Source organism: Rhinoderma darwinii, chromosome 5, assembly GCF_050947455.1.
Source record: "Rhinoderma darwinii isolate aRhiDar2 chromosome 5, aRhiDar2.hap1, whole genome shotgun sequence".
NCBI lineage: Eukaryota > Metazoa > Chordata > Amphibia > Anura > Rhinodermatidae > Rhinoderma > Rhinoderma darwinii.
Window position 1 is genome coordinate 68,814,158 of NC_134691.1, and position 23,867 is coordinate 68,838,024.

The 23,867-nt window shown below is 44.3% G+C and overlaps 1 protein-coding gene across 1 annotated transcript in view; it reads left to right on the top strand.

Annotated features, from left to right (window-relative positions):
* The first annotated feature begins 13,579 nt into the window (after positions 1-13,579).
* Positions 13,580-23,867, top strand: part of JPH1 (junctophilin 1) — a 112,105-nt gene continuing 101,817 nt past the window's right edge. Inside the window, exon 1 of the mRNA XM_075828214.1 lies at positions 13,580-14,089. Coding sequence (XP_075684329.1) covers positions 13,711-14,089 — 379 coding nt within the window. The 5' untranslated portion in view covers positions 13,580-13,710. The remainder of the gene's footprint in view (positions 14,090-23,867) is intronic.

A 23,867-nucleotide genomic window follows, 5' to 3' on the forward strand; every position in this document is an offset into this window, starting at 1 on the left:
ATCAATTTTTTAAACAAACCACACGTTGAACTTAATAAACATTTATTATTTTTCTTTTTTGTATTAATCATAACTTACATACAGTTACACACCTAGTATAGGTACAAGTTTTTAGCCCACTCCCCCTCATACCCATACCCCAACCCCATCACGTTGCTTTTCATCTCCTACTCCTAGTTGGCATAATCTAGCAAATTAACTGACTACCACGACAACATATCGATCACTCAAATGAGTAAATAAAACAAAACACATAACAATTATAAATATATAAAAATATATAAATAAATAATGATAAAGTATACACAAACAAGAATTGTTCTATTGTTGTCATTTTCTGTCTCGATAATTTTGACATAATGTCATCATCTGTTTTAACCTCATACTGCAACTCAACTCATATCGGCTCAAACTTACATACTACTTAAATATATCCCTTCACCTTCTAACTGTATTGACAACGTCGATACATTCCATGAAAACAAAATAAAAAATAAAAATACATACTTACAAAAGAATCCATGCAGAACTCGGGATCTTCTTCCAAGACGCAATACAGTAGAGCCACTTCCGGTTTGCGTTCCACGAAAACATGTGACACTGAAACGCAAACACAATAACAAACACAGGTCAGACCGGAAATGACACTCACTCTATGACAAATGTGAGGAGTCAAACAACGTAGCGTTACCCCGACACTCTGTAAACCTCATTTTTCTTTACATTAAACAACAACAGTTTGAACCCCCATACACTTATCCAAGACGTTGAACCACAGCTCAAAAAACTAAAATAAACAAAAAGAAATGAAAGTACTCTTACATAAGTAACCATGCCCTGAAACAAATGGAACGCATAGCAAAGTAGACTTCCGGTTTGCGTTCCAAGAGATTGCAAACACATGGAACGCAATTAAACACACATGCAGATACATATAAATACACGAGACAAGTCAGTTAGTCTCAATACAGCCATGATTAAGAACGCAGGAAGCGTTTGAAACGCGTAGGCTCCAAAAATCCCGCACATCTCTCCTAAGCACCTCAGGACATCGTCTGGACTGCTCCTGAACATTTTTAAGAAAACTGCCCATTAAACTTGGAACAAGTTTCCGTTTTACCTACAGCTCCGCTGGATCCACATCGTCCTTGTCTCCCAATGAGATATCAATGTTATAGAGTTTAGAGAACCATAAAGATGCAGCCTGCTATCATAGATGTAGTAAACGGATCCAGTAATACACATACATGTCTTTCTTATGTTCATAAAAACTTTTTGTACACAATATATTGCATTAACCCCTTAAATAGTAATCACTGCACTGGTGGATGCTCCTCTTTACTTATTTTATGAAATCACTGGCTCCCTAGTGGATAACTTATTGTACTATTTCACTTCCATTAGATATACATTAAAAAATATTTCTACTATTGCTCATCATCCAATTCCACTCAGAAATGATCAAACCAGAACCCGGGCTAAATACACAGTTTGATGTCGCTTGTGATCAGTGCCAGCCCTAATAGGGGACAAGAGTGCCACTATTTGTATTTAATGGAATGCAGCAACACGGGTGAGGGGGGGCGTAGAGATTACCCTAAGGCTAGGTTCACACTACCTATTTTCAGACGTAATGGAGGCGTTTTACGCCTCGAATTACGTCTGAAAAAACAGCTCCAATACGTCGGCAAACATCTGCCCATTACTTTCAATGGGCTTTACGATGTTCTGTGCCGCCGACCTGTCATTATACGTGTCGCGCGTAAAATTACAGCCTCGTCAAAAGAAGTGCAGGACACTTCTTGGGACGTAATTGGAGCCGTTTTTCATTGACTCCAATGAAGAAGAGCTCCAAATTACGGCCGTAAAAGACGCCCCGCAAAACGCGAGTACATGCAATTACGTCTGAAATTCAGGAGCTGTTTGCTCCTGAAAACAGTTCCGTAATTTCAGACGTAATTGCAGTTATCGTGTGCACATACCCTTACACTACCAGATATCCCTGCCTGATACTTTTGAACAGACAGTCTGCTGCACTTAGCTCCCCCTATTTTAAATTCACCCTGCCGGGTGCACTAATGTCTCAACGTGTTTTATCTGTAGCATTTGACGCGGCTCAAATGCCAAGTATAAGGGTATGTGCACACGACCTCTTTTCAAACGTAATGGAGGCGTTTTACGCCTCGAATTACGCCTGAAAAGACGGCTCCAATATGTCAGCAAACATCTGCCCATTGCTTGCAATGAGTCTTACGATGTTCTGTGCAGACGCGTCGCTGTCAAAAGACGGCTCGTAAAATTACGCCCGCGGCAAAGAAGTGCAGGACACTTCTTGGGACGTTTTTGGAGCCGTTTTCTCATAGACTCTATTGAAAACAGCTCCAAAAACGGCCGTAAAAAACGCAAGTTGCTCAAAAAATGTCTGATAATCAGGAGCTGTTTTCCCTTGAAAACAGCTCCGTATTTTCGGACGTATTTTGTTAATCGTGTGAACATACCCTAAGAAGGCTAAGCTCCGACCACTTCTCGGTGACGCTCATCGAGGTCTCCTCCCATCCCTCCCACTGAGCCAATGTGAACACCATCTCAGTGCACATCATATTATACACCAAGGGGGCTCGGCTGTTACCCTGGTTACTGACATACACAGAATGACGGTTTGCCAAGCCACCTAAATAGAGAATGTACTACTGGGGTTTATAAAGTAAATGATTTGTTGCATGGAGTCCCTCTGTAAAGGTCCCTTTACACCGGTCAATTTTGTCCGTAACAATGAGACAGCTAGTTGATCGGCGCTCGTTTGCTCCTTTCACAAAGAGCTATGATCAGTAATGTATGGGGACTTATGACTGTCCGTGTTGTGTCAGTGTGGTTTCCGTGTGTCATCCGTTTTTCTCGTCCGTGTTTCTCCTCTTCAAGCACTTCATGGTTTTACTTTTCTTTTTTTCTCTGCATTTCTTTAGCAACTGTGCTGTCCCTTCTTTAACAACGTGTTCTGTCTGTGTTTTGCACACACCCATAAACTTCAATAGGTGAGTCTGATCCGCAAAAACAAACCAGAATAGGACATGAAGTGAATTTCACGCAACGCACACACGCTCCGTTAAAAAACACAAAGCGGTAAATAGCCACATTGAATTGCATTGGTTAGTGTGCTGTCAGTTATTTAAACGGATAGCACACGGACATAAAATACGTTTGTGTGAATAAGAACTTCATGTTATATCTGATCCCAGTGCTGGACTCACAGCTACACTGCTCATTACTGCCATTTAATCTCCTCTATGCTGCTGTTTCCAAATTATAGGTGATAGATAGAGATAGGAGAGCAGGACTCCCCTCTTCTAGGTGTGCAGTGTATAGAAGACATGATAGCATTTAGGCTCCACCCACTAGCTCAGAGACAACTGAGAACTAGAGATGGAGCCTGCAGAGGGGAAAACGGCTAAATAATGCAGAATACAAGTCATAAAATGGCTCATGTACAGTGAAGGAAATAAGTATTTGATCCCTTGCTGATTTTGTAAGTTTGCCCACTGTCAAAGACATGAACAGTCTAGAATTTTTAGGCTAGGTTAATTTTACCAGTGAGAGATAGATTATATAAAGAAAAAAACAGAAAATCACATAGTCAAAATTATATATATTTATTTGCATTGTGCACAGAGAAATAAGTATTTGATCCCTTTGGCAAACAAGACTTAATACTTGGTGGCAAAACCCTTGTTGGCAAGCACAGCAGTCAGACGTTTTTTGTAGTTGATGATGAGGTTTGCACACATGTTAGATGGAATTTTGGCCCACTCCTCTTTGCAGATCATCTGTAAATCATTAAGATTTCGAGGCTGTCGCTTGGCAACTCAGATCTTCAGCTCCCTCCATAAGTTTTCGATGGGATTAAGGTCTGGAGACTGGCTAAGCCACTCCATGACCTTAATGTGCTTCTTTTTGAGCCACTCCTTTGTTGCCTTGGCTGTATGTTTTGGGTCATTGTAGTGCTGGAAGACCCAGCCACGAGCCATTTTTAATGTCCTGGTGGAGGGAAGGAGGTTGTCACTCAGGATTTGACGGTACATGGCTCCATCCATTCTCCCATTGATGCGGTGAAGTAGTCCTGTGCCCTTAGCAGAGAAACACCCCCAAAACATAATGTTTCCAACCCCATGCTTGACAGTGGGGACGGTGTTCTTTGGGTCATAGGCAGCATTTCTCTTCCTCCAAACACGGCGAGTTGAGTTAATGCCAAAGAGCTCAATTTTAGTCTCATCTGACCACAGCACCTTCTCCCAATCACTCTGAAAATCATCCAGATGTTCATTTGCAAACTTCAGACGGGCCTCTACATGTGCCTTCTTGAGCAGGGGGACCTTGCGGGCACTGCTGGATTTTAATCCATTACGGCGTAATGTGTTACCAATGGTTTTCTTGGTGACTGTGGTCCCAGCTGCCTTGAGATCATTAACAAGTTCCCCCAGTGTAGTTTTCGGCTGAGCTCTCACCTTCCTCAGTATCAAGGATACCCCACGAGGTGAGATTTTGCATGGAGCCCCAGATCGATGTCGATTGACAGTCATTTTGTATGTCTTCCATTTTCTTACTATTGCACCAACAGTTGTCTCCTTCTCACCCAGCGTCTTACTTATGGTTTTGTAGCCCATTCCAGCCTTGTGCAGGACTATGATCTTGTCCCTGACATCCTTAGAAAGCTCTTTGGTCTTGCCCATGTTGTAGAGGTTAGAGTCAGACTGATTAATTGAGTCTGTGGACAGGAGTCTTTTATACAGGTGACCATTTAAGACAGCTGTTTTTAATGCAGGCACCAAGTTGATTTGGAGCGTGTAACTGGTCTGGAGGAGGCTGAACTCTTAATGGTTGGTAGGGGATCAAATACTTATTTCTCTGTGCACAATGCAAATAAATATATATAATTTTGACAATGTGATTTTCTGTTTTTTTTTTTTTTATATAATCTATCTCTCAATGGTAAAATTAACCTAGCCTAAAAATTCTAGACTGTTCATGTCTTTGACAGTGGGCAAACTTACAAAATCAGCAAGGGATCAAATACTTATTTCCTTCACTGTAGATACACATAACAGCTTATAAAGCTTACTCTGAAAATTGATCTGTAGGTTAGGTACGCTTTAAGAATTATGCAACATCCATTTAAAACTGCAATCATTCAAAACCTAAAACTTTGCTAATAGACAGGGATACGCAGATACTATTGAACACTATAGCAGAGCAGGGAGGTATCTCCCTGGTCTTCTATCCACTAGGCCAGTGGTTCCCAACCGGGGTGCAGCGAGAACTCTTCAGGGGTACCGCGACACTCCTCTGCACCACGGACGTGCTTTCTCTCCTCCTCCTCCTCACAGCACGAAGTGCATGTGAGGAGATTTTTTACAGCCTCCGTAGATAGCACCCCCCTTCCTGTAGATAGCGCCACTGTAGCTCCTTGATGGAGCGGAATCCCCGGCCACTGGACGGAACGCTTGATATATATGGACAGTGACATCAGGGGCAACTCCTGAAGCGGAATCCCCATCCACAGCGTTGCTGGCGTGGCGATTCGGCTCCAAGAGAAGCCCCTGACGTCACTGTCCATATATGGACAGAGACGTCAGGGGCTTCTCCTGGAGTGGAATCCCTGTTCACAGCGTCGGCAATGCTGTGGACGGGGATTTCGCTTCAGGAGTTGCCCCTGATGTCACTGTCCATATATGGACAGAGACATCAAGCGATCCATCCAGGAGCGGAATCCCCGGCCACAGGGGGAGTCTGCTCCTTCAGAGAGCTACAGTGGCGCTATCTACAGGAAGGGGGTGCTATCTACAATGGGGTTGTGTGGCACTACCTACAAGGGGTCTGTGTGGCACTACCTACAAGGGAGCTGTTTGGCAATACCTACAGGGGGCTGTGTGGCACTACCTACAAGGGGGCTGTGTAGCACTACCTACAAGGGGGCTGTGTGGCGCTACCTACAAGGGGCATTGTGCCACTGTCTACAAGGTGGAGGTCGGGGACTAAATGGCATTGTCTACAAGGAGGAGGTGGGGATTATGGCACTATCTACAGGGAGGCTGTATGGCACAATCTACAGGGGGGCACTATCTACAAGGGGGGCTGTGTGTAGCAGCCAGGGGAGGGGGGCATTATACTGTGTGGAGGCCACTAAGCGGACATTATACTGTTTAGGGGCACTACAGGGGGCAATATACTGTGTGTGGCACTCAGGGGCATAATACAGTGTGGGCACAATTAGCGGACAAAATACTGTGTCCTTGAAGGGGTTATAATGTATTATTAAGTATTATTATACTGTATTAGGGCACTAAAGGTGCATTATACTGTGTGTGTGGTGCATTAAAGGGGAATTATACTGTGTGGGGGCACTATATAGGGCATTATACTGTGGGGGGCATTATACTTTTTTATGGGGCATTTTTTTTTATGATAGAGGTGAGGCGCCGAACGATAATTTTGCATGGGGCGCCATCTATCCTAAGGCTGACTCTCCTGCCACACTGCCCCCTTGTAGATAGTGCCACAGAGCCCCCCTGTAGATACATATATACATATATACATATATAAAGGCCCCCCTTGTAGATAGTGCCACCCCCCATTGTAGTTAAAGCCGCACAGCCCCCCTTGTAGATAGTGCCACACACCCCCTCCTGTAGATAGGGCCGGCCTTTGGGGCGTGCAACCTGTGTGATCGCACTGGGCACATCACCCCAGAAAGAGGAAGGGGGCGCTTCAAAGGCTCCCCTCCCATTGCATTTCTGAAGCACCCGGCAGTGCCGCTGGCCCACGCATCAGAGTGCCCCCTAGTTCGGCACATAACATTTATGGGCTGGGCAGCCCGGTGGTGTCAGTAGCTTCGGGGGCACCCACTCACTTGTATCTGAGTCCTCAAGACGCAGATACAATTGAATAGTATAGGCCTGCAGCCTATAAGACACTAGGATAGAGAAAACTGGGTGGGGGAATTGCTATGTGGCACTATCTACAAGGGGGGCTGTGTATCTAAAACGGGGGTAGGGGAATTGCTGTGTGGCACTATCTACAAGGGGGGCTATGTATCTAAAACGGGGGGATTGCTGTGTGGTACTATCTACAAGGGGGGCTGTGTGGCACTATACAGGGCGGAGGGCTATCTGGCATTATCTACAAGGGGGGGTGTGGCACTATACAGGGTGGGTGGCTGTGTGGCACTATACAGGGGGAGAGCTGCGTGGCACTATACAGGGGAAGGGCTGTTTGGCACTATCTAGGGGGCTGTATGGCACAATCTACAAGGAGGATGTGGCACTATCTACAAGGGGGGCTGTGTGGCACTATCTACAAAGGGGGGCTGTGTGGCACGATCTACAAAGAGGGGGCTGTGTGTGGTGCTATCTACAGGGTCTGTGTGTGTGTGGGGCTATATACAGAGGATGCAGTGGCACTATCGACCGGGCACAAAGGAGGCATTATTACTGTGTGGGGGCACAAAGGGGTCACGGTTACTGATGGGGCACTTTTATTGTGTTGATCACTGAGGGATCATTATTACGATCTGGGGCACTGTGGATTACGAGTATGTTTAGCGAGAAACCAACATGTCTCTGTGTCAAATTGTGCAGACGAGTCGTGGCTGGAATAAATCGTCACAGTGGTCTGGGCCGGATAGAGAAAAAAAAGTGAAAGTGAACGACTCTAATCAGCGAAAACATCACCTGTGAGTCACTAGAAATAAATGCAATCACTTATATCATCTGCAGACCTCCTGTGTATAACTGCCATCTACCACTATATGGTCGCTATATGGTTTTAATATTATATGGTCTGCAGAGCTCCTTGTATAACTGGCATCTACCACTATATGGTCACAATATGGTGGTAATATTGGTCTTTGTTTACTGTTTTTTATTTAGTAACAGTATGGGGGTATTATTCAGTCACTATGTGGTTATGAAGCGGCGGTATTATTCAGTAACATTATGGAGGTATTATTCAGTCTATGTAGTCATGGTGTGGCGGTATTATTCAGTAACAGCCCGGCACCCTCCCTACCTTCCCTCCTAGTTGCGCTGGGGCCCCGCCTGTCCCCCCAGCTATGCCCCTGATAAATGTATAATCAAGAACAATTACAGTGAAGGAAATAAGTATTTGATCCCTTGCTGATTTTGTAAGTTTGCCCACTGTCAAAGACATGAACAGTCTAGAATTTTTAGGCTAGGTTAATTTTACCAGTGAGAGATAGATTATATTTAAAAACTGAAAATCCCATAGTCAAAATTATATATATTTATTTGCATTGTGCACAGAGAAATAAGTATTTGATCCCTTTGGCAAACAAGACTTAATACTTGGTGGCAAAACCCTTGTTGGCAAGCACAGCAGTCAGACGTTTTTTGTAGTTGATGATGAGGTTTGCACACATGTTAGATGGAATTTTGGCCCACTCCTCTTTGCCGATCATCTGTAAATCATTAAGATTTCGAGGCTGTCGCTTGGCAACTCGGATCTTCAGCTCCCTCCATAAGTTTTCGATGGGATTAAGGTCTGGAGACTGGCTAGGCCACTCCATGACCTTCATGTGCTTCTTTTTGAGCCACTCCTTTGTTGCCTTGGCTGTATGTTTCGGGTCATTGTCGTGCTGGAAGACCCAGCCACGAGCCATTTTTAATGTCCTGGTGGAGGGAAGGAGGTTGTCACTCAAGATTTGACGGTACATGGCTCCATCCATTCTCCCATTGATGCGGTGAAGTAGTCCTGTGCCCTTAGCAGAGAAACACCCCTAAAACATAATGTTTCCACCTGCATGCTTGACAGTGGGGACGGTGTTCTTTGGGTCATAGGCAGCATTTCTCTTCCTCCAAACACGGCGAGTTGAGTTAATGCCAAAGAGCTCAATTTTAGTCTCATCTGACCACAGCATCTTCTCCCAATCACTGTCAGAATCATCCAGATGTTCATTTGCAAACTTGAGACGGGCCTCTACATGTGCCTTCTTGAGCAGGGGGACCTTGCGGGCACTGCAGGATTTTAATCCATTACGGCGTAATGTGTTACCAATGGTTTTCTTGGTGACTGTGGTCCCAGCTGCCTTGAGATCATTAACAAGTTCCCCCCGTGTAGTTTTCGGCTGAGCTCTCACCTTCCTCAGGATCAAGGATACCCCACGAGGTGAGATTTTGCATGGAGCCCCAGATCGATGTCGATTGAGTCATTTTGTATGTCTTCCATTTTCTTACTATTGCACCAACAGTTGTCTCCTTCTCACCCAGCGTCTTACTTATGGTTTTGTAGCCCATTCCAGCCTTGTGCAGGTCTATGATCTTCTCCCTGACATCCTTAGGGTATGTTCACACGGCCAAATTTCAGACGTATACGAGGCGTATTATGCCTCGTTTTACGTCTGAAAATATGGCTACAATACGTCGGCAAACATCTGCCCATTCATTTGAATGGGTTTGCCGACGTACTGTGCAGACGACCTGTTATTTACGAGTCGTCGTTTGACAGCTGTCAAACGACGACTCGTAAAAATACAGCCTCGTCAAAAGAAGTGCAGGACACTTCTTTCAGACGTTTTTGGAGCTGTTTTCTCATAGACTCCAATGAAAACAGCTCCAAAAACGAGTTGGTAAAAAAATGAGTTGGTAAAAATGCGAGTTGGTAAAAAACGTCTGAAAAGCAGGGTCTGTTTTCCCTTGAAAACAGCTCTGGATTTTCAGACGTTTTGGTTGACTACGTGTGAACATACCCTTAGAAAGCTCTTTGGTCTTGCCCATGTTGTAGAGGTTAGAGTCAGACTGATTAATTGAGTCTGTGGACAGGAGTCTTTTATACAGGTGACCATGTAAGACAGCTGTCTTTAATGCAGGCACCAAGTTGATTTGGAGTGTGTAACTGGTCTGGAGGAGGCTGAACTCTTAATGGTTGGTAGGGGATCAAATACTTATTTCTCTGTGCACAATGCAAATTAATATATATAATTTTGACAATGTGATTTTCTTTTTTTTTTATTTTAATATAATCTATCTCTCACTGGTAAAATGAACCTAGCCTAAAAATTCTAGACTGTTCATGACTTTGACAGTGGGCAAACTTACAAAATCAGCAAGGGATCAAATACTTATTTCCTTCACTGTATATAGAGATGAGCAGCGTTACATAAGCACTACTTGTTTCTCTCCAGGTAGAAGTGATCTGATACAGTGATCTGTGTTGGCAATGGGGGCAATTTGGATGCACACTCTGGTTGGCACTGTATGGGGTGGATACACTGTGGCTCACAGTTCACTGTGAGGAGGGAGAGCACCCTCAGTAGGTATCTGTTCATTTTGAAGAAGAATGGTTCATATTATTCATTCAGTGAAAAAAAAAAAGGTTCTGCAGCAGCTGAGGTGCGTATTATAAGGAATAATGTCTTTCTTTAAATGATTACAAATATTAGAAGTCACCTTGGAGATCTATGACCTATAAGAAAGCAGTATTATATTTTTCAGTATGGGATACATTATCCTATATATGATTGGAGAAGCTTTCTTTGGCCACAGGGGCTTTCTGATTGATTCATTTATCAATACTAAGATTTGATTTTCCTATTTGTGGCAGTGAATAAAGATGTGTGAATTGATTTGCACATTTGCCAATTGATTTGTACTGCTGCCCTTCCCCCACTACTGGTTAATGCGGCTGCACATAAACAGCCCTTCAATGGCTTTTGTGGTAACCAGCAGTAGGGCATGAGCAGAGGAACGACGCACAATTTTTAAAGGACACATATATAGTTGTTCCTCCTGCCTACAATTTCCTCCACTTAGGCCTGATTCACATGGGCACTGCTGGAATTTAAATCCGTAACATGTCAATTTATGCTGTGCTTTAGTTGAATTTTTGTTGCAGGCTTTCGCCATTTAATTCAAAGCGGATGCAAAACCCACAACAGAAAGCCAAGTGTTGCGACTTTTGCAGCGTATTCGCAGCGATTACACCGCAAAAATCGCAACTATGGAAAAAAGAAGAGAAAAACGTACTTACAGAAGTCTGTGTTTCTTCATCCAGTCCGGCCTCCTGGGATGACGTTGCATCCCATGTGACCGCTGCAGCCAATCACAGGCTGCAGTGGTCACATGGGCTGCAGCGTCATCCAGAGAGGCCGGACCGGACTGCACAGGTGGAACGTGTCACCATAACAACGGCCTAGGTAAGTATGAGTGTTTTCTTACCGCTGCTTTCTGCATCGGAAAATCCGTCTCAAAAGACGCAGTATTGTGGTGCAATTTTTCGGATGAAATGTACTGCGAATTCCAGTTTGGACATGCTGCATGAGTTTTACGCAGAGTATCCGACCTATAGGAACCTGGCCTTAGGGAGCCCGTACATCTAGCAGTAGTGTAGTGTGCCATGTGACAACACTGCATGAATATTGATCATGAATTATTCACATGCAATAGGTAAGCCACATTTGTTGGCACCAGGGGAGGCACTTCAATGTGATTACTGCAATAAGTCATGGAAACGCCATGCCATGTCATGTGATCCTATAACGCTGGTTTCCCACGGGTTGAATATTACACAGCGTATCAGACCTAAAACCTGCAGCAAATTCTGGCCGAAAAACCAAACCACATTGTAGTGCAGTTTTTCAGGCGGAATTTCTGCTGCGGAAAGCAGCACTTGAAGTTCATACTTACCCTGGGCTGTAGTCATGGTGACCGGTCCCTACAATTATCCGTGCAATCCGGCCACCTGGGATGACGCTGCAGCCCATGTGACCGCTGCACCCTGTGATTGGCTGCAGCTGTCACATGGGATGAAACATCATCTCGGGTGGCCAGCCTGGAATAAGAACAGAAGAAAGTGTCGCTATGACAACAACTGGGTGATAAGTATAAGCTTCTTTTTATTAATTTTAAATCAAAATAAGCTTTTTTCCTGAGTTGCAATTTCTTAGGGTGGAATTGCAGCGTTTCCGCCACAAAAGTTGCAAGGCTTGCCTATTTGTTGGGGGTTTTACATCTCAATTGAATTAAATGAGGAAAACCCGCAACAGAAAAGCAACGAATACACAGCATAAGGGTATGTTCACACGACACGCCAAAAACGTCTGAAATTACGGAGCTGTTTTCAGGAGAAAACAGCTCCTTAATGTCAGACGTTTTTACAAGTGCACGCGTTTTTCGCCGCGTCTTTTACTAACGTAATTGGAGCTGTTCTTCTTTGGAGTCAATGGAAAACGGCTCCAATTACGTCCCAAGAAGTGTCCTGCACTTCTTTGACGCGGGCGTAATTTTACGCGCCGTCTTCTGACAGTGACGCATAAAATGACAGCTCGTCTGCACAGAACATCGTAAGACCCATTGCAAGCAATGGGCAGATGTTTGCCGAAGTATTGGAGCCGTCTTTTCAGGCGTAATTCGAGGCGTAAAACGCCTCCATTATGTCTGAAAATAGGTCGTGTGCACATACCCTAAATTGACGTGCTGCAGATTTTATATTTATTAACTTTTTCGCTACGGATTTTTTCTGCAACGTGTGCATGAGATTTATTCAAATCTCATTCACTTTGCTTCTACTGTAAATGCTGCGGAATTTATTCACAGAATTCCGTTGCGGAAACTCTGCAGCATTTACGTTGCCTGGGAACCCGGTCTAGGCTGAAATTCCACAGGGCATTTTGATTGCCTTTTTAGGGCTTGTCCACACGCAGCGGAATTGCTGCGTATTTTCCGTCCGGAATTGTGGACGATGAATACGCAGCAGAATACAGTAGCAGCAAAGTGGGTGAGATTTAATAAATCTCATCCATATCCGTAAACGCCCTGAAAACCGGCTGAAAATACGGGGGGCTGAACGCCTCCAAACATCTGCCCATTGATTTCAATGGGAGAAACAGCGGTGTTCGTTCCCACTGGGTGTTTTTTACGTGGCCGTTTTTAAAAACAGCGCGTAAAAAAATGCCCTATAAAATAGAAGTGCATGTCACTTCTTGAGCCGTTTTTGGAGCCCTTTTTCATTGTGTCAATAGAAAAACAGCTCCAAAAATAGCTGTAAAAAACGCAGCAAAAAACGCTTGATGCATAAAAAACGGCTGAAAATCAGAGGCTTCCCTTGAAAACAGCTCCGTATTTTACAGCCGTTTTTAGTCTAGCGTGTGAACATAGCCTTAGCACATTACTTGTGGAGGCAATATATGTAACTGGCATGGACAATGGGGCAGTCATTTGTCAGGGAAATGTGAATGAAACTTATGGAGGTGGCACTTGGGGTCCGTGTGACTACTTTAAGGTACGATTTAGTTGCCATTCATTGTGACTGGCACTTATAGGGCAGTGTGGCTAGTACTGTGGCTGGTTCTGTGATGGGGGCACCGGTAAAGCTACGGAGTGACAGTATGGGAACACATGAGAAGAGTGTGAGGGTTTCCTGTGGAGGTCACAGTCTCTCCCCTGCGGACAGGGGAGGCTTCATCTTCTGAGGTGTTTCCATCCCAGTTTCGGACATTGAGCTTTTACGCTAATGATAATAATGAGGAGGTGTGGGCGTGGCTAGCGGCAGATGATGCTGGCGGGCTCGGCCGGGGATTGGCCGGGTGTTGGCAGCTGTGAGTGGGATGTACATGCCGCGCCCGGACGAGGGTGTAGGGCACAGGAGAGGGTGCATGTCGCCGCCGGGACACAGTCACTAGCTCGCCGCTCCTCTCAACTCCCCTGAATGACGGGCGGACGTTTTGACTTCGACGATGGCGGCACTTACTGCGGCGGCTGGGAGGATGGCAAGGCACACGGGCACGGCATCTGTACGGGGCCAAAGGGTCAGGGGGAGTATGCGGGCTCCTGGTCACACGGCTTTGAGGTAGTCGGGGTGTACACCTGGCCCAGCGGCAACACTTACCTTGGCTACTGGGCTCAGGGAAAGAGGCACGGGCTGGGCGTGGAGACCAAGGGCAGGTGGATGTACCGGGGAGAGTGGTCCCATGGCTTTAAAGGACGCTATGGGGTCCGCCAGAGTTTGTGCACCCCGGCCCGGTACGAGGGCACTTGGAGTAACGGGCTGCAGGACGGGTATGGCATAGAGACGTACGGAGATGGAGGTGAGTGATGTCTGCATGTTCGTCACAACCAGTGTGCCCTCTGTGCCCAGCTCACCCACCGTAACTCGACTGCAAGTTTCTTGAGTATTTCAATGTCCAGTCTCTTTCATGGGTTATTTGTACACTGTACCAGAGACCAGTCAGGTGGGCACCCACAGGGTGGCACATGCATGGTTTGGTTCATTTACTAAACGTCTCTTATTCCCCAAAATGCAACCATTAATGCCAGGTCTAGCCCATAACTCTTTCCATTTTTTGGAGTACCACTACACTGTATTACATGTTACCATCTAATCAAAATAATGTCTGTGGGTAGGGGTGGCATAACTCGTTAATAAATATGGCGCATGTTATCAGCACCAATTTTCACATCGTGTTATGGAGTGACACTCATTTATACAAGTCCTTCATTGTGCCTACGCCAATGAGCTGGAGGAGAAAATCTTGGAGACCAGACATCCCAGTAAACCAGTGTCACCCAGTTTGAATCTTTATAAGTACTGGAATAGAACTACAAGTCCCATTGGGCTCTCTGATTGTTCTGGGACTTTAGAATTACAAAATCTGAGGCATACGGAGGTGCAGTTCAATAGGGCCCCATAGACTGCAGTGGGCATGACCCCTTAGAAAGAGGGTGGTTCAGATATTGGCATATGTGGGTGCATTCACAAGTTCTAAGCTGGTGCATCATGGTAATACATGTGGGTTTTACTGTGAGTGGCATTCACAATAAGAAGCAATTATCTATTCCGTTTCTAGAACTGCTTTTTTTTTTATGCCACACTTTTTTCTCCATTGCAGTCATCAGGGAGGAGATCTCCATAAATGACACAAAACCACTAGTAATAGGTTGCGTAGGAGTTTTTGAAAGGTCCATTCACAACTCTGTAGGATCTGGTCGCAGCAACACGTTTCTTGACTTTACATTTTTCAGGACGGTGATATTAATAACAATCATAGGGCACGGGCACTTACAGTGGCACATGTATCAGTCATGTCATAAGACGTTGTGGAAATAGTACAAGGATTCCAGAACACTCACTGTAAAAGGAACTTCCCACTGAAGAAAGGCTGGATGCAAAATTCTATGTCCAAAAATCCCATTTGGACTTTCTGATATGGTAAAAAAAAACTTGGTGACAGCATCAATGGGGGCAAAAAAGTGAGTGTTTATTAATACACCCCAAGTTAAAGCTGCTAATTTCGACCCACCAGGAGTCTTTCTAATGCTCGATAAAGACTTCTGGTGGGAGAAACGTAGCTGCTGTACCTTGAGACGTGTTAAACACTCACTTTTTTTGCCTCCATTGATGCTGTCACCAAGTTTTTTTTACCATATATGAAGTTGTGAAGTCACCAAATTGATCAAAGTGGCAAATGCTGCATAATACAACTCATGTTATTAGGCACTCGTCCTTACACCACCTACTTGCTATCATTCATGTACGCCAAAAAATTGTGCCAGTCCATATTAAATTTGGCGCAGACGTTGCAAGTTGTTTGATGCATCTTATTGTCAAATCTATTATACAAAAATGTAAAAAAATCAGGTTTTCGTAACGCTTACTACATCACTTTTTACTGCCGGGGTTCCATTTGTAACACAGTTGAATACAGCTGGATGGAAAGCTACAGCAGATCAGTCTACCCAAAAGCTGCCACCTGTCATGGAGTTTATTTCTTGCTGCTCTTGTACACGCTGATATAGAACGGTGCAGCTGTTGAGGGACTACAAGTGCCAGCATGTCAACTGTATCTATATAATAGTACAAGTCCACCAGAAAAAGTGGGGCTCACTACAAAGCGCTGATTCATTCTAGTGACAATACTGCTACTTGTGCCCCATATTGTCCTGCCATTCAGTAGATGGAGCTAGATGGCAAATGCTAGCAGACTTCCAAGTAAAGCTGCCACCTGTCATTGAGTTTATTGCTTGCTCTTGTCTGTGCGCAACTAGGACATTGCCACTTGTTATAGAACTACAAGTTCAAGCATGCCCTCCTGTTGATATGGCATGCAGTATATATAGAAATGACCTTGCTGTGTAGATGGTAAGCGAGTCATGAACGCCATTCTACTGATGTCCTCTAATGTGCAGGCAGATTCTGCGTGCCCCATTGTACTGCTGAAGCTGACCTGTTGGCAGTGAAGAGGTTAATTTCCAGAATAAACTGGAATACTTGTGGACTTTTTTGGGGGTAGCAGGTGGCCAGCGATCATGTTTCTGTAGACTGGGCACAGCGCTGTGCAGCATTTTCTGCTTCTATCGTTCAGCAGACGATATATGGGAAGATTTGGGTAGAAATAAGTCAGTGGTGACCGCTGCGTAAGTAGTCCATGTCCGGGGCGGACACAGGTCGTTGAGGGCCCCGGTGCAAGAACAGTATATGGGCCCCTTGCTCTTCATTATCTCATTATACTGTACATCACCCACTTATGTCTCCCTAACAATCCATGTCTATGTCTCTCTGAGGGTATGTTCACACGGCCTATTGTCAGCCATTTTTCAGGCCGTAAACGCCCCGAAAAACGTCTAAAAACGCGGGCGCTGAACGTCTCCAAACATCTGCCTATTGATTTCAATGGGAAAATGGCGTTCCAATCCCACGGGGCGCTGTTTACGCGGTAGTTTTTAAAAAGGGCCGCGTAAAAAAAGCCTCGTTAAAAAGAAGTGCATGTCATTTCTTGAGCCGTTTTTCATTGACGCAATAGAAAAACAGCTCTAAAAACAGCTTTGATTAAAAAACGGCTGAAAATCAGGAGCTGTTTTCCCTTTAAAACAGCTCCGTATTTTCAGCCGTATTTTGCTAACCATTTGAACATATGGGTATGATCATACGGCTTATTTAAAACCGGAAGCTGAACAGCGTTTTGTTCCAACGGGCCGTTTTTTTTTTTAAATAACGGCCGCGAAAAAGGAGTGCATGTCACTTCTTGAGCCGTTTTTCAATAACTCTCTAAAAAAACAGCTCCAAAAACGTCCACAAAAAACGCAAGTTGCTAAAAAAAAACAGCGTCGTATTTTCAGACGTTTTTTAGTAAGCGTGTGAACATACCCTAGTTGTTAACCATAACGTTTATTATCTCTGGTATTTACGTGCAATTTAATAGACAGAAGAAGGCTGCTTGAGGCTGGGTTCACAGAGTTTTTTTTTATGTGGAAACCGCGCTGCAAAACTCGTCAAAAACGGCCCAAAAACGTTTTTTTCCCACGAGCGGTAAAACCTTCTCGCGGGAGAAAGAAGGGACATGCCCTATCTTCGGGCGTTTACACCTCTGATCTCCCATTGACATCAATGGGAGGCAGAGAAAGCGTATTTCGCAGAGTTTTATGCCCGCAGCGCTCAATGGCTGCCGGTGAAAAACGCCATGAAAATCGGCGTTCAGGCAGAGGAAAATCTGCCTCAAACTTCCAAACGGAATTTTGAGGCCGAATTTCCGCCTGCAAAAAACTCTGTGTGAACCCAATTAGCCCCCTTACCTACTGAGCCCCTGCGCAGCTGCACAAGTGGTACCCATGGCATGTGTGCCCCTGGTCCATGTTTTATTCATGATATCATCTGCCTGTAGCTGATAAGTCCATACAGGTTCTCAATGCTGTAAGATCTGGTGTTGTGTTAGGGGGCACTTACATAAATAGACCAGAAATGACAGATAATTGCTGTGTGTAAATGGACCGTATGATCCCTTCCATGTGGGGGCCTTGATAGTTTTTCTCTGGATCGCTGTGAACTCTACAATATCTGTGTGTAACCTGTGCCCATAAAGAAGACCCAATTATGGCAGAGATTTCTTGTATTTTGTGAACCATTTTCTTCTGAAAAATAAAATACACACAGTAAAATTCCTTTGATCCAACATAAATGGGACGTGATAACTGTTGGAGGATCAGGTATTCTGGAATGTTGGACAGATATATAAAACTTGCTTGTTAGGCTACATTCAGACGAGCGTGTCTGTTTTGCGCGCGTAAAAAATTAATAGTTTTTCCTACATTTCTTGTCCGTGTGCGTTGCATATCGGCATCAGTGTGGCGTGCGTTTTTTACGTCTGCAAGCACTTTTTTTTTTTTTTACATTTATTTCTCTGCTTTTCAATGTATTTGATGCGTGAAACACGGACTGCACACGTATGTTGTCCGTGTTCTGTCCGTGGCTTTCACGCACCCATGGACTTCAAAGACGTACCAATATAGGACATGCAGTGAGTTTTACGCAACGGACAGACGCGGCGTGAAAAAAAACGCATGTGCGGATGGCCCCATTGAATTGCATGGGTCAGTGTGCTGTGAGGGATTTCAACAAACAGGACACGGACGAGTATTACGCTCTTCTGAATGAGCCCTTAGGGTAGAGAACAGTCAGGAAGATGGCACAAGATAACATGTTAATGCAAAATCTCCCATTATTATTTCATTTGTTTTAATAAGAAAGTTACTAGTTGTGTGTGTGTGTGTGTGTGTGTGTGTGTGTGTGTGTGTGTGTGTATACACATATATACTGTATATGTGCTTGCACATGATCTCAAACAGTCTTTGTTAATAAATTATTAGGTCAGTCTGATGAAATCTTTGTCTACCTGGCATTGCTCAGTATCTTGCAGCAGATTCCCCCAACAAGCATGCACCAGGTTAGGGACAATAGCATGCCGTGTAAATGCTGGTCAAATCTTCCCCCATTATATTTCACATGCTCTCTAGTATTTGTGTACAACCCAAAAAAACTGTAAAGGTTTTATAGGGGCAGATTTTCTGTCCAGTAAACGTGCCGTTCGACACTACAGCATTTCTATCAGCGCTCGTTTGCCCCATTTAAATGGAGCAATGATCAGAATCTGTAGGGACGAAAGTTTATTAATAAGATAATTTTTCCCCATACGCTTGCCTCTTTTTGGCCGCACATCTCCTGTTCACACAGGGACATGTGCTGCTGACAAGCAACCATTTTTGGCCCGATCAGCCGACAAACGAGCGTTTGCTTGCTTGTCAGCTGATTGTGGCACTGTTTACGCAGGTCAATAATCAGGAATGAGCATTCATACGAGCGCTCATTTGCCCAATTATTGGCCCATGTAGAAGTGCCTTAAAGTTTCTTCTTGTCCTGGAAGAGCAGATCTTATCTTATCTCCAGATACACAACCAGCTGCAGAGGAATGAATTATGGCCCTTTTACACCGGCCGACACTCGGCTCGTGCGGCGAGCGCCCATCAACGAGACATTGTTGATCGGCGCTCGCTTGCTCCTGTCACACGAAGCTATGGATGGGGACGAGCGGACATTATCATGTCGGCAGCGTGTTTCCCTGTTTACACATTAAGATGTGCTGCCGACAACGATAATCTATTACTCTTTTAGAACGATACAACCAGCCGATGATGGAGCGTTTGTTCGTTCATCTGCTGATCGCTGCCCTGTTTACACAGGGAAATTATCGGCAACGAGCGTTATATGAACGCTTGTCTGCCCGATAATCGCCCAGTGTAAAACCCCCTTTAAGCCTTCGCTCACATCTGCGTCGGGACACCGTTCATGGGTTCCGTCTGAGCTTTCCTTCAGGGGAACCCATGAACGGAAACCATAGTTTTCCATTTGTATCCCCATTAATTTTAATGGTGACAGATCCGGTGCAAATGGTTTGTGTAAGTGTTCGTCGTTTTGCCGGAATCCATACCGTAGTCGACTGCGCTATTCATCCGTTTGTTTCAGTTTGGATTCCGTTCATGGGTTTCCCTGACAGAAAGCTCAGACGGAACCCATGAACGTAGTCCCAACGCAGATGTGAATGCAGCTTTAAAGAAAATGCTCCTAATCGTAAAGCTCATCCTTTAAAAAAACCCTCTGCTTTTCTTATACAGGACAGTGCTTTTAAGGGCTTTTCCACACGTTGCGGAATTGCTGTGTTTTTTTTCGTATGGAAAATAACGTAGCAGAATACAGTAGATGCGATTTAACAAATCTCATCCACACGCTGCGTAAATAATCCAAACAGAAATTGACCTGCGGTGCGTATTTTTCATACTGCAGCACGTCAATTCCTGCTGGGGAAAGTGGACTGAATTGCTGTGTTTTTCAGAGGAGATGTCGCCATCTGCCAACATCGAGAAAAACCCAGCAAAATACGCACCATTTTTTGCAGTCAAAACCGCAGGAAATGGTACGTTTTTCCCGCTGCAGAAAGTCTGGTACTTTCAAGGGAATTGCTGAAGAAATTTTCTGCAGCAATTCTGTTACGTGTGGACAAGCCCTAAAGCTTTGGAGAGGAGCTGTCATTGCTTCTTACATGTCTATTTTAGTAAATACTTGTATTCCCTTATTCTGGAACATATTTTCTTAGAACTCTGCGTTGTGCCATTCATCTGTTTATCCTAGAAATGTATGAATGACTTGACAACTGGATTTTACCATTAAAGACTCGTGTCCCCACACAGTCTCAGTCTGACAACCCTGATTGGACCGTGTCACACTGGTAACACCCAGTTTTCAATGTATTCATAAATATCCAAGAGGAATAACAGAGGAACAGCACAATGCAGAGTTCTAAGAAGAGATGCCCCAGAATTGTTACTTGGGAAATAGGATTATTTACAAAAACCGAGATGTCAGGAGAGGTGACGGATCCTCTTGAATGAGGGTACGGCAGGGAAGTACAGAGGAAGCATTATGTGTACAGTATGTGGTAGATCGCACCTGCAGTCTGAAGTTGGACTATAATAACTAATTGGCAAGATGGCAAAGAGAGCCCGATTACCCGACTACCCAATTTATTTGCAGAACACTTTTTAATTTATTAAAATGTAACTTTTATTATTATTATTTTGAGTAAAACTGGCAAACACACTATTAAAATGATCAATGCGATCTGACCGCAGGTAAACTGAAAGGCTAAGTGCCTGATTATGCTGCATTAACAGCATATCGTATCACATGCTGCCTAGGCCAGCGGCTGCAGTCCGCTACCCAAATATAACGGTCATCAAAGCATTGAATTTAAAGAGGCTCTGTCACCAGATTTTGCAACCCCTATCTCCTATTGCAGCAGATCGGCGCTGCAATGTAGATAAGAGTAAAGTCATACAAAGTCTTCTGCAAGCCTCATTTGCATAAATACAAAAATGGTCATAACTTGGCCAAAAATGCTTGTTTTTAAAAAAAAAAAAAAAACGTTACTGTAATCTACATTGCAGCGCCGATCTGCTGCAATAGGAGATAGGGGTTGCAAAATCTGGTGACAGAGCCTCTTTAAATTCAGTTTGAACTCCTGTGATTGGTCAAACTTGGAGTAATACAACTTTACAAATAGGGGCGTTTTGTTGATCGCCGCCATTGGCCCCTAAACCTCTTAAGATGCTTGCTACATGTGTAGCGAAACGTGTCGGAGGGTCTATGTGAATTTTAGATATAATGCTTTGTTGACCGTTCTATTTAGAATTTATGCACTACCAGATAGCGACTGGGTAGCGGACTGCAGCCTCTGGCCTGGACAGCGTGTGATACAAACCCGCTGTTAATTCAGCATAATCCAGGCACTTGGCCTTTCAGTTTACCTACTGTCAGATCGCATTGATCATTTTAATAGTGTGTGTTTTGTTAGTGTTACTCAAAATAATAATAAAAGTTACATTTTAATAAATTAAAAATTGTTGTGCATATAAGTTTTCTGCCCGCCAACTATTAGGGTCTCTCTTAGTGTTAAGTTGGACTATAAAGCAAGTTTATAATGTCTCCTACATAAGCTATGTTTGCACCCATGCCCTGAAGCCAGTGATGGGCAGAAAGATGGTCCAGTTGGCTGATGCCTTGTTTACTGCATGCACAGCAGAAGCCAAGTTATTTACCAGCTTTTATTACAGCAAGTGCACATAGCAGGGCAGCACAGTGGCTCAGCGGTTAGCACTAATGTGCAGCGCTAGGGTCCTCAGTTCAAATCCAACCAAGAACAACATCTGCATGGAGTTTGTATGTTCTCCCTGTGTTTGCGTGGGTTTCCTCCAGGTTTTCTGGCTACCCCACACACCCCAAAAAACATACCGATAGGGAATTTAGATTGTGAGCCCCTATGGGGACAGTAAAAGAGGACCTCTGTACAGCGCTGCGGAATATGTTGGCGCTATATAAGTAACAGAAATAAATAAACTACATTATATTTTTCTACATTCCAGGTGGGAACGTTCTGCTGTAAAGTCTGGCACTAATAAGAGGTGAATGTGTGTGGCATATGTCACAATCCTGAGACTTGGTGGCCACACCCTTGGAAAAAAAAAAGTTGGTTGGAAGTGGTAAAGTTTGGACGTTTCAACGTTGTTGAAAACATGACACGGTTTAAACGCCAGTTTAGTTTTCTTCTCAGACTGTGTAGCACGAAAATGGTGCAAATATGTCGGATAAATAGTTATTTTTGTAACCCTAAGGCCCCATGCACACGAACGTAAAAACGCCCGTAATTACGGGCCCATAGACTTCTATTGGCCACGGGTACCTCCCCGTATGCTTACGGGAAGGTGCCCGTGGCGTTGAAAAATATAGAAAATTTCCTATTTCAGGCCGTAATTACGGGTGACTACGTGTGTGCACACGTAATTACGGGAGCGTTGCTAGGCGACATCAGTAAATAGTCACTGTCCAGGGTGCTCAAAGAGCTAAACGATCGGCAGTAACTGTTTCAGCACCCTGGACAGTGACTTCTGATCACAATATAGATCAACTTGTAAAAAAAAAAATAGAAGTTCATACTTACCGAGAACTCCCTGCTTCTTCCTCCAGTCCGGCCTCCCGGGATGACGTTTCAGCCCATGTGACCGCTGCAGCGGTCACATGAACTGCCGCGTCATCCAGGGAGGTCGGGCTGGATGTCAAGAGAGGGACGCGTCACCAAGACATCGGCCGGTAAGTATGAATTTCTTTTACTTTTACTACAGAAAGGGCTGCTTCTCTCTATCCTGCACTGATCAAGAGAAGGGGCTGCCGAATAGTGCAGTGCAATTTTGCAGAGAAAACGTGCCCGTAAATACGGGTGGAATACTGGTGACACCGGACCTGTATTTACGGGCACTGGTCCGTAAATACTGGTGCAATACGGGTCGAATACGTGTGACCAAGGACCCGTATTTACCTGGGGGAAAAAATACGTTCGTATGCATGAGGCCTTAGGGCTCATTCACAAATCTCGATAGGTGTATTATTGGTCATACAAAGTCTTCTGCCCAGTTCACGCGTGTCATTTAAAAAAAAACAAACCCTGCAGTTTGTTACTGGTCCTTTTGCTCCTGTAAAATCCCACATAATGCACATCTCAGCTACTCTTTTTAGGCTCTGTTCACATCTATTATGGACATCATGACGGAAACCGGATTGAACCCATTAAAGTTAAATACAAGTTATACTGAATCTTTTTTTTTTCTCCAAAGTTTACATTAATCTTCTCCTGCTCAATAACATAAAGCCCACCAATAGGTCATCACCTTCAATGTAACAGGTTTCCTTTAAATGATACAATGCTGACCGCCTGCAGCCATCAATGGGGGTGTTTAAAGAGCTTCTGCATGCGGTTTTATTCAATGTATAACCCGAATGCATTAAGCTCCCCCTAGTGGTGGCTGCATGCAGCTTGCATTTGATCATTTAATCCCATGGCTATGCTTTATTTATGACAACCCTCGCCACTTCTACGGTTTTAATTTGCATTGGTAGTAGGCAGCGTGGCTTTTCAGTCGTACCAAGTGTGACATTTTGGTACTTGCCATCCAGTAGCAACACACTCTACCCTACAATTTCGAACTGAC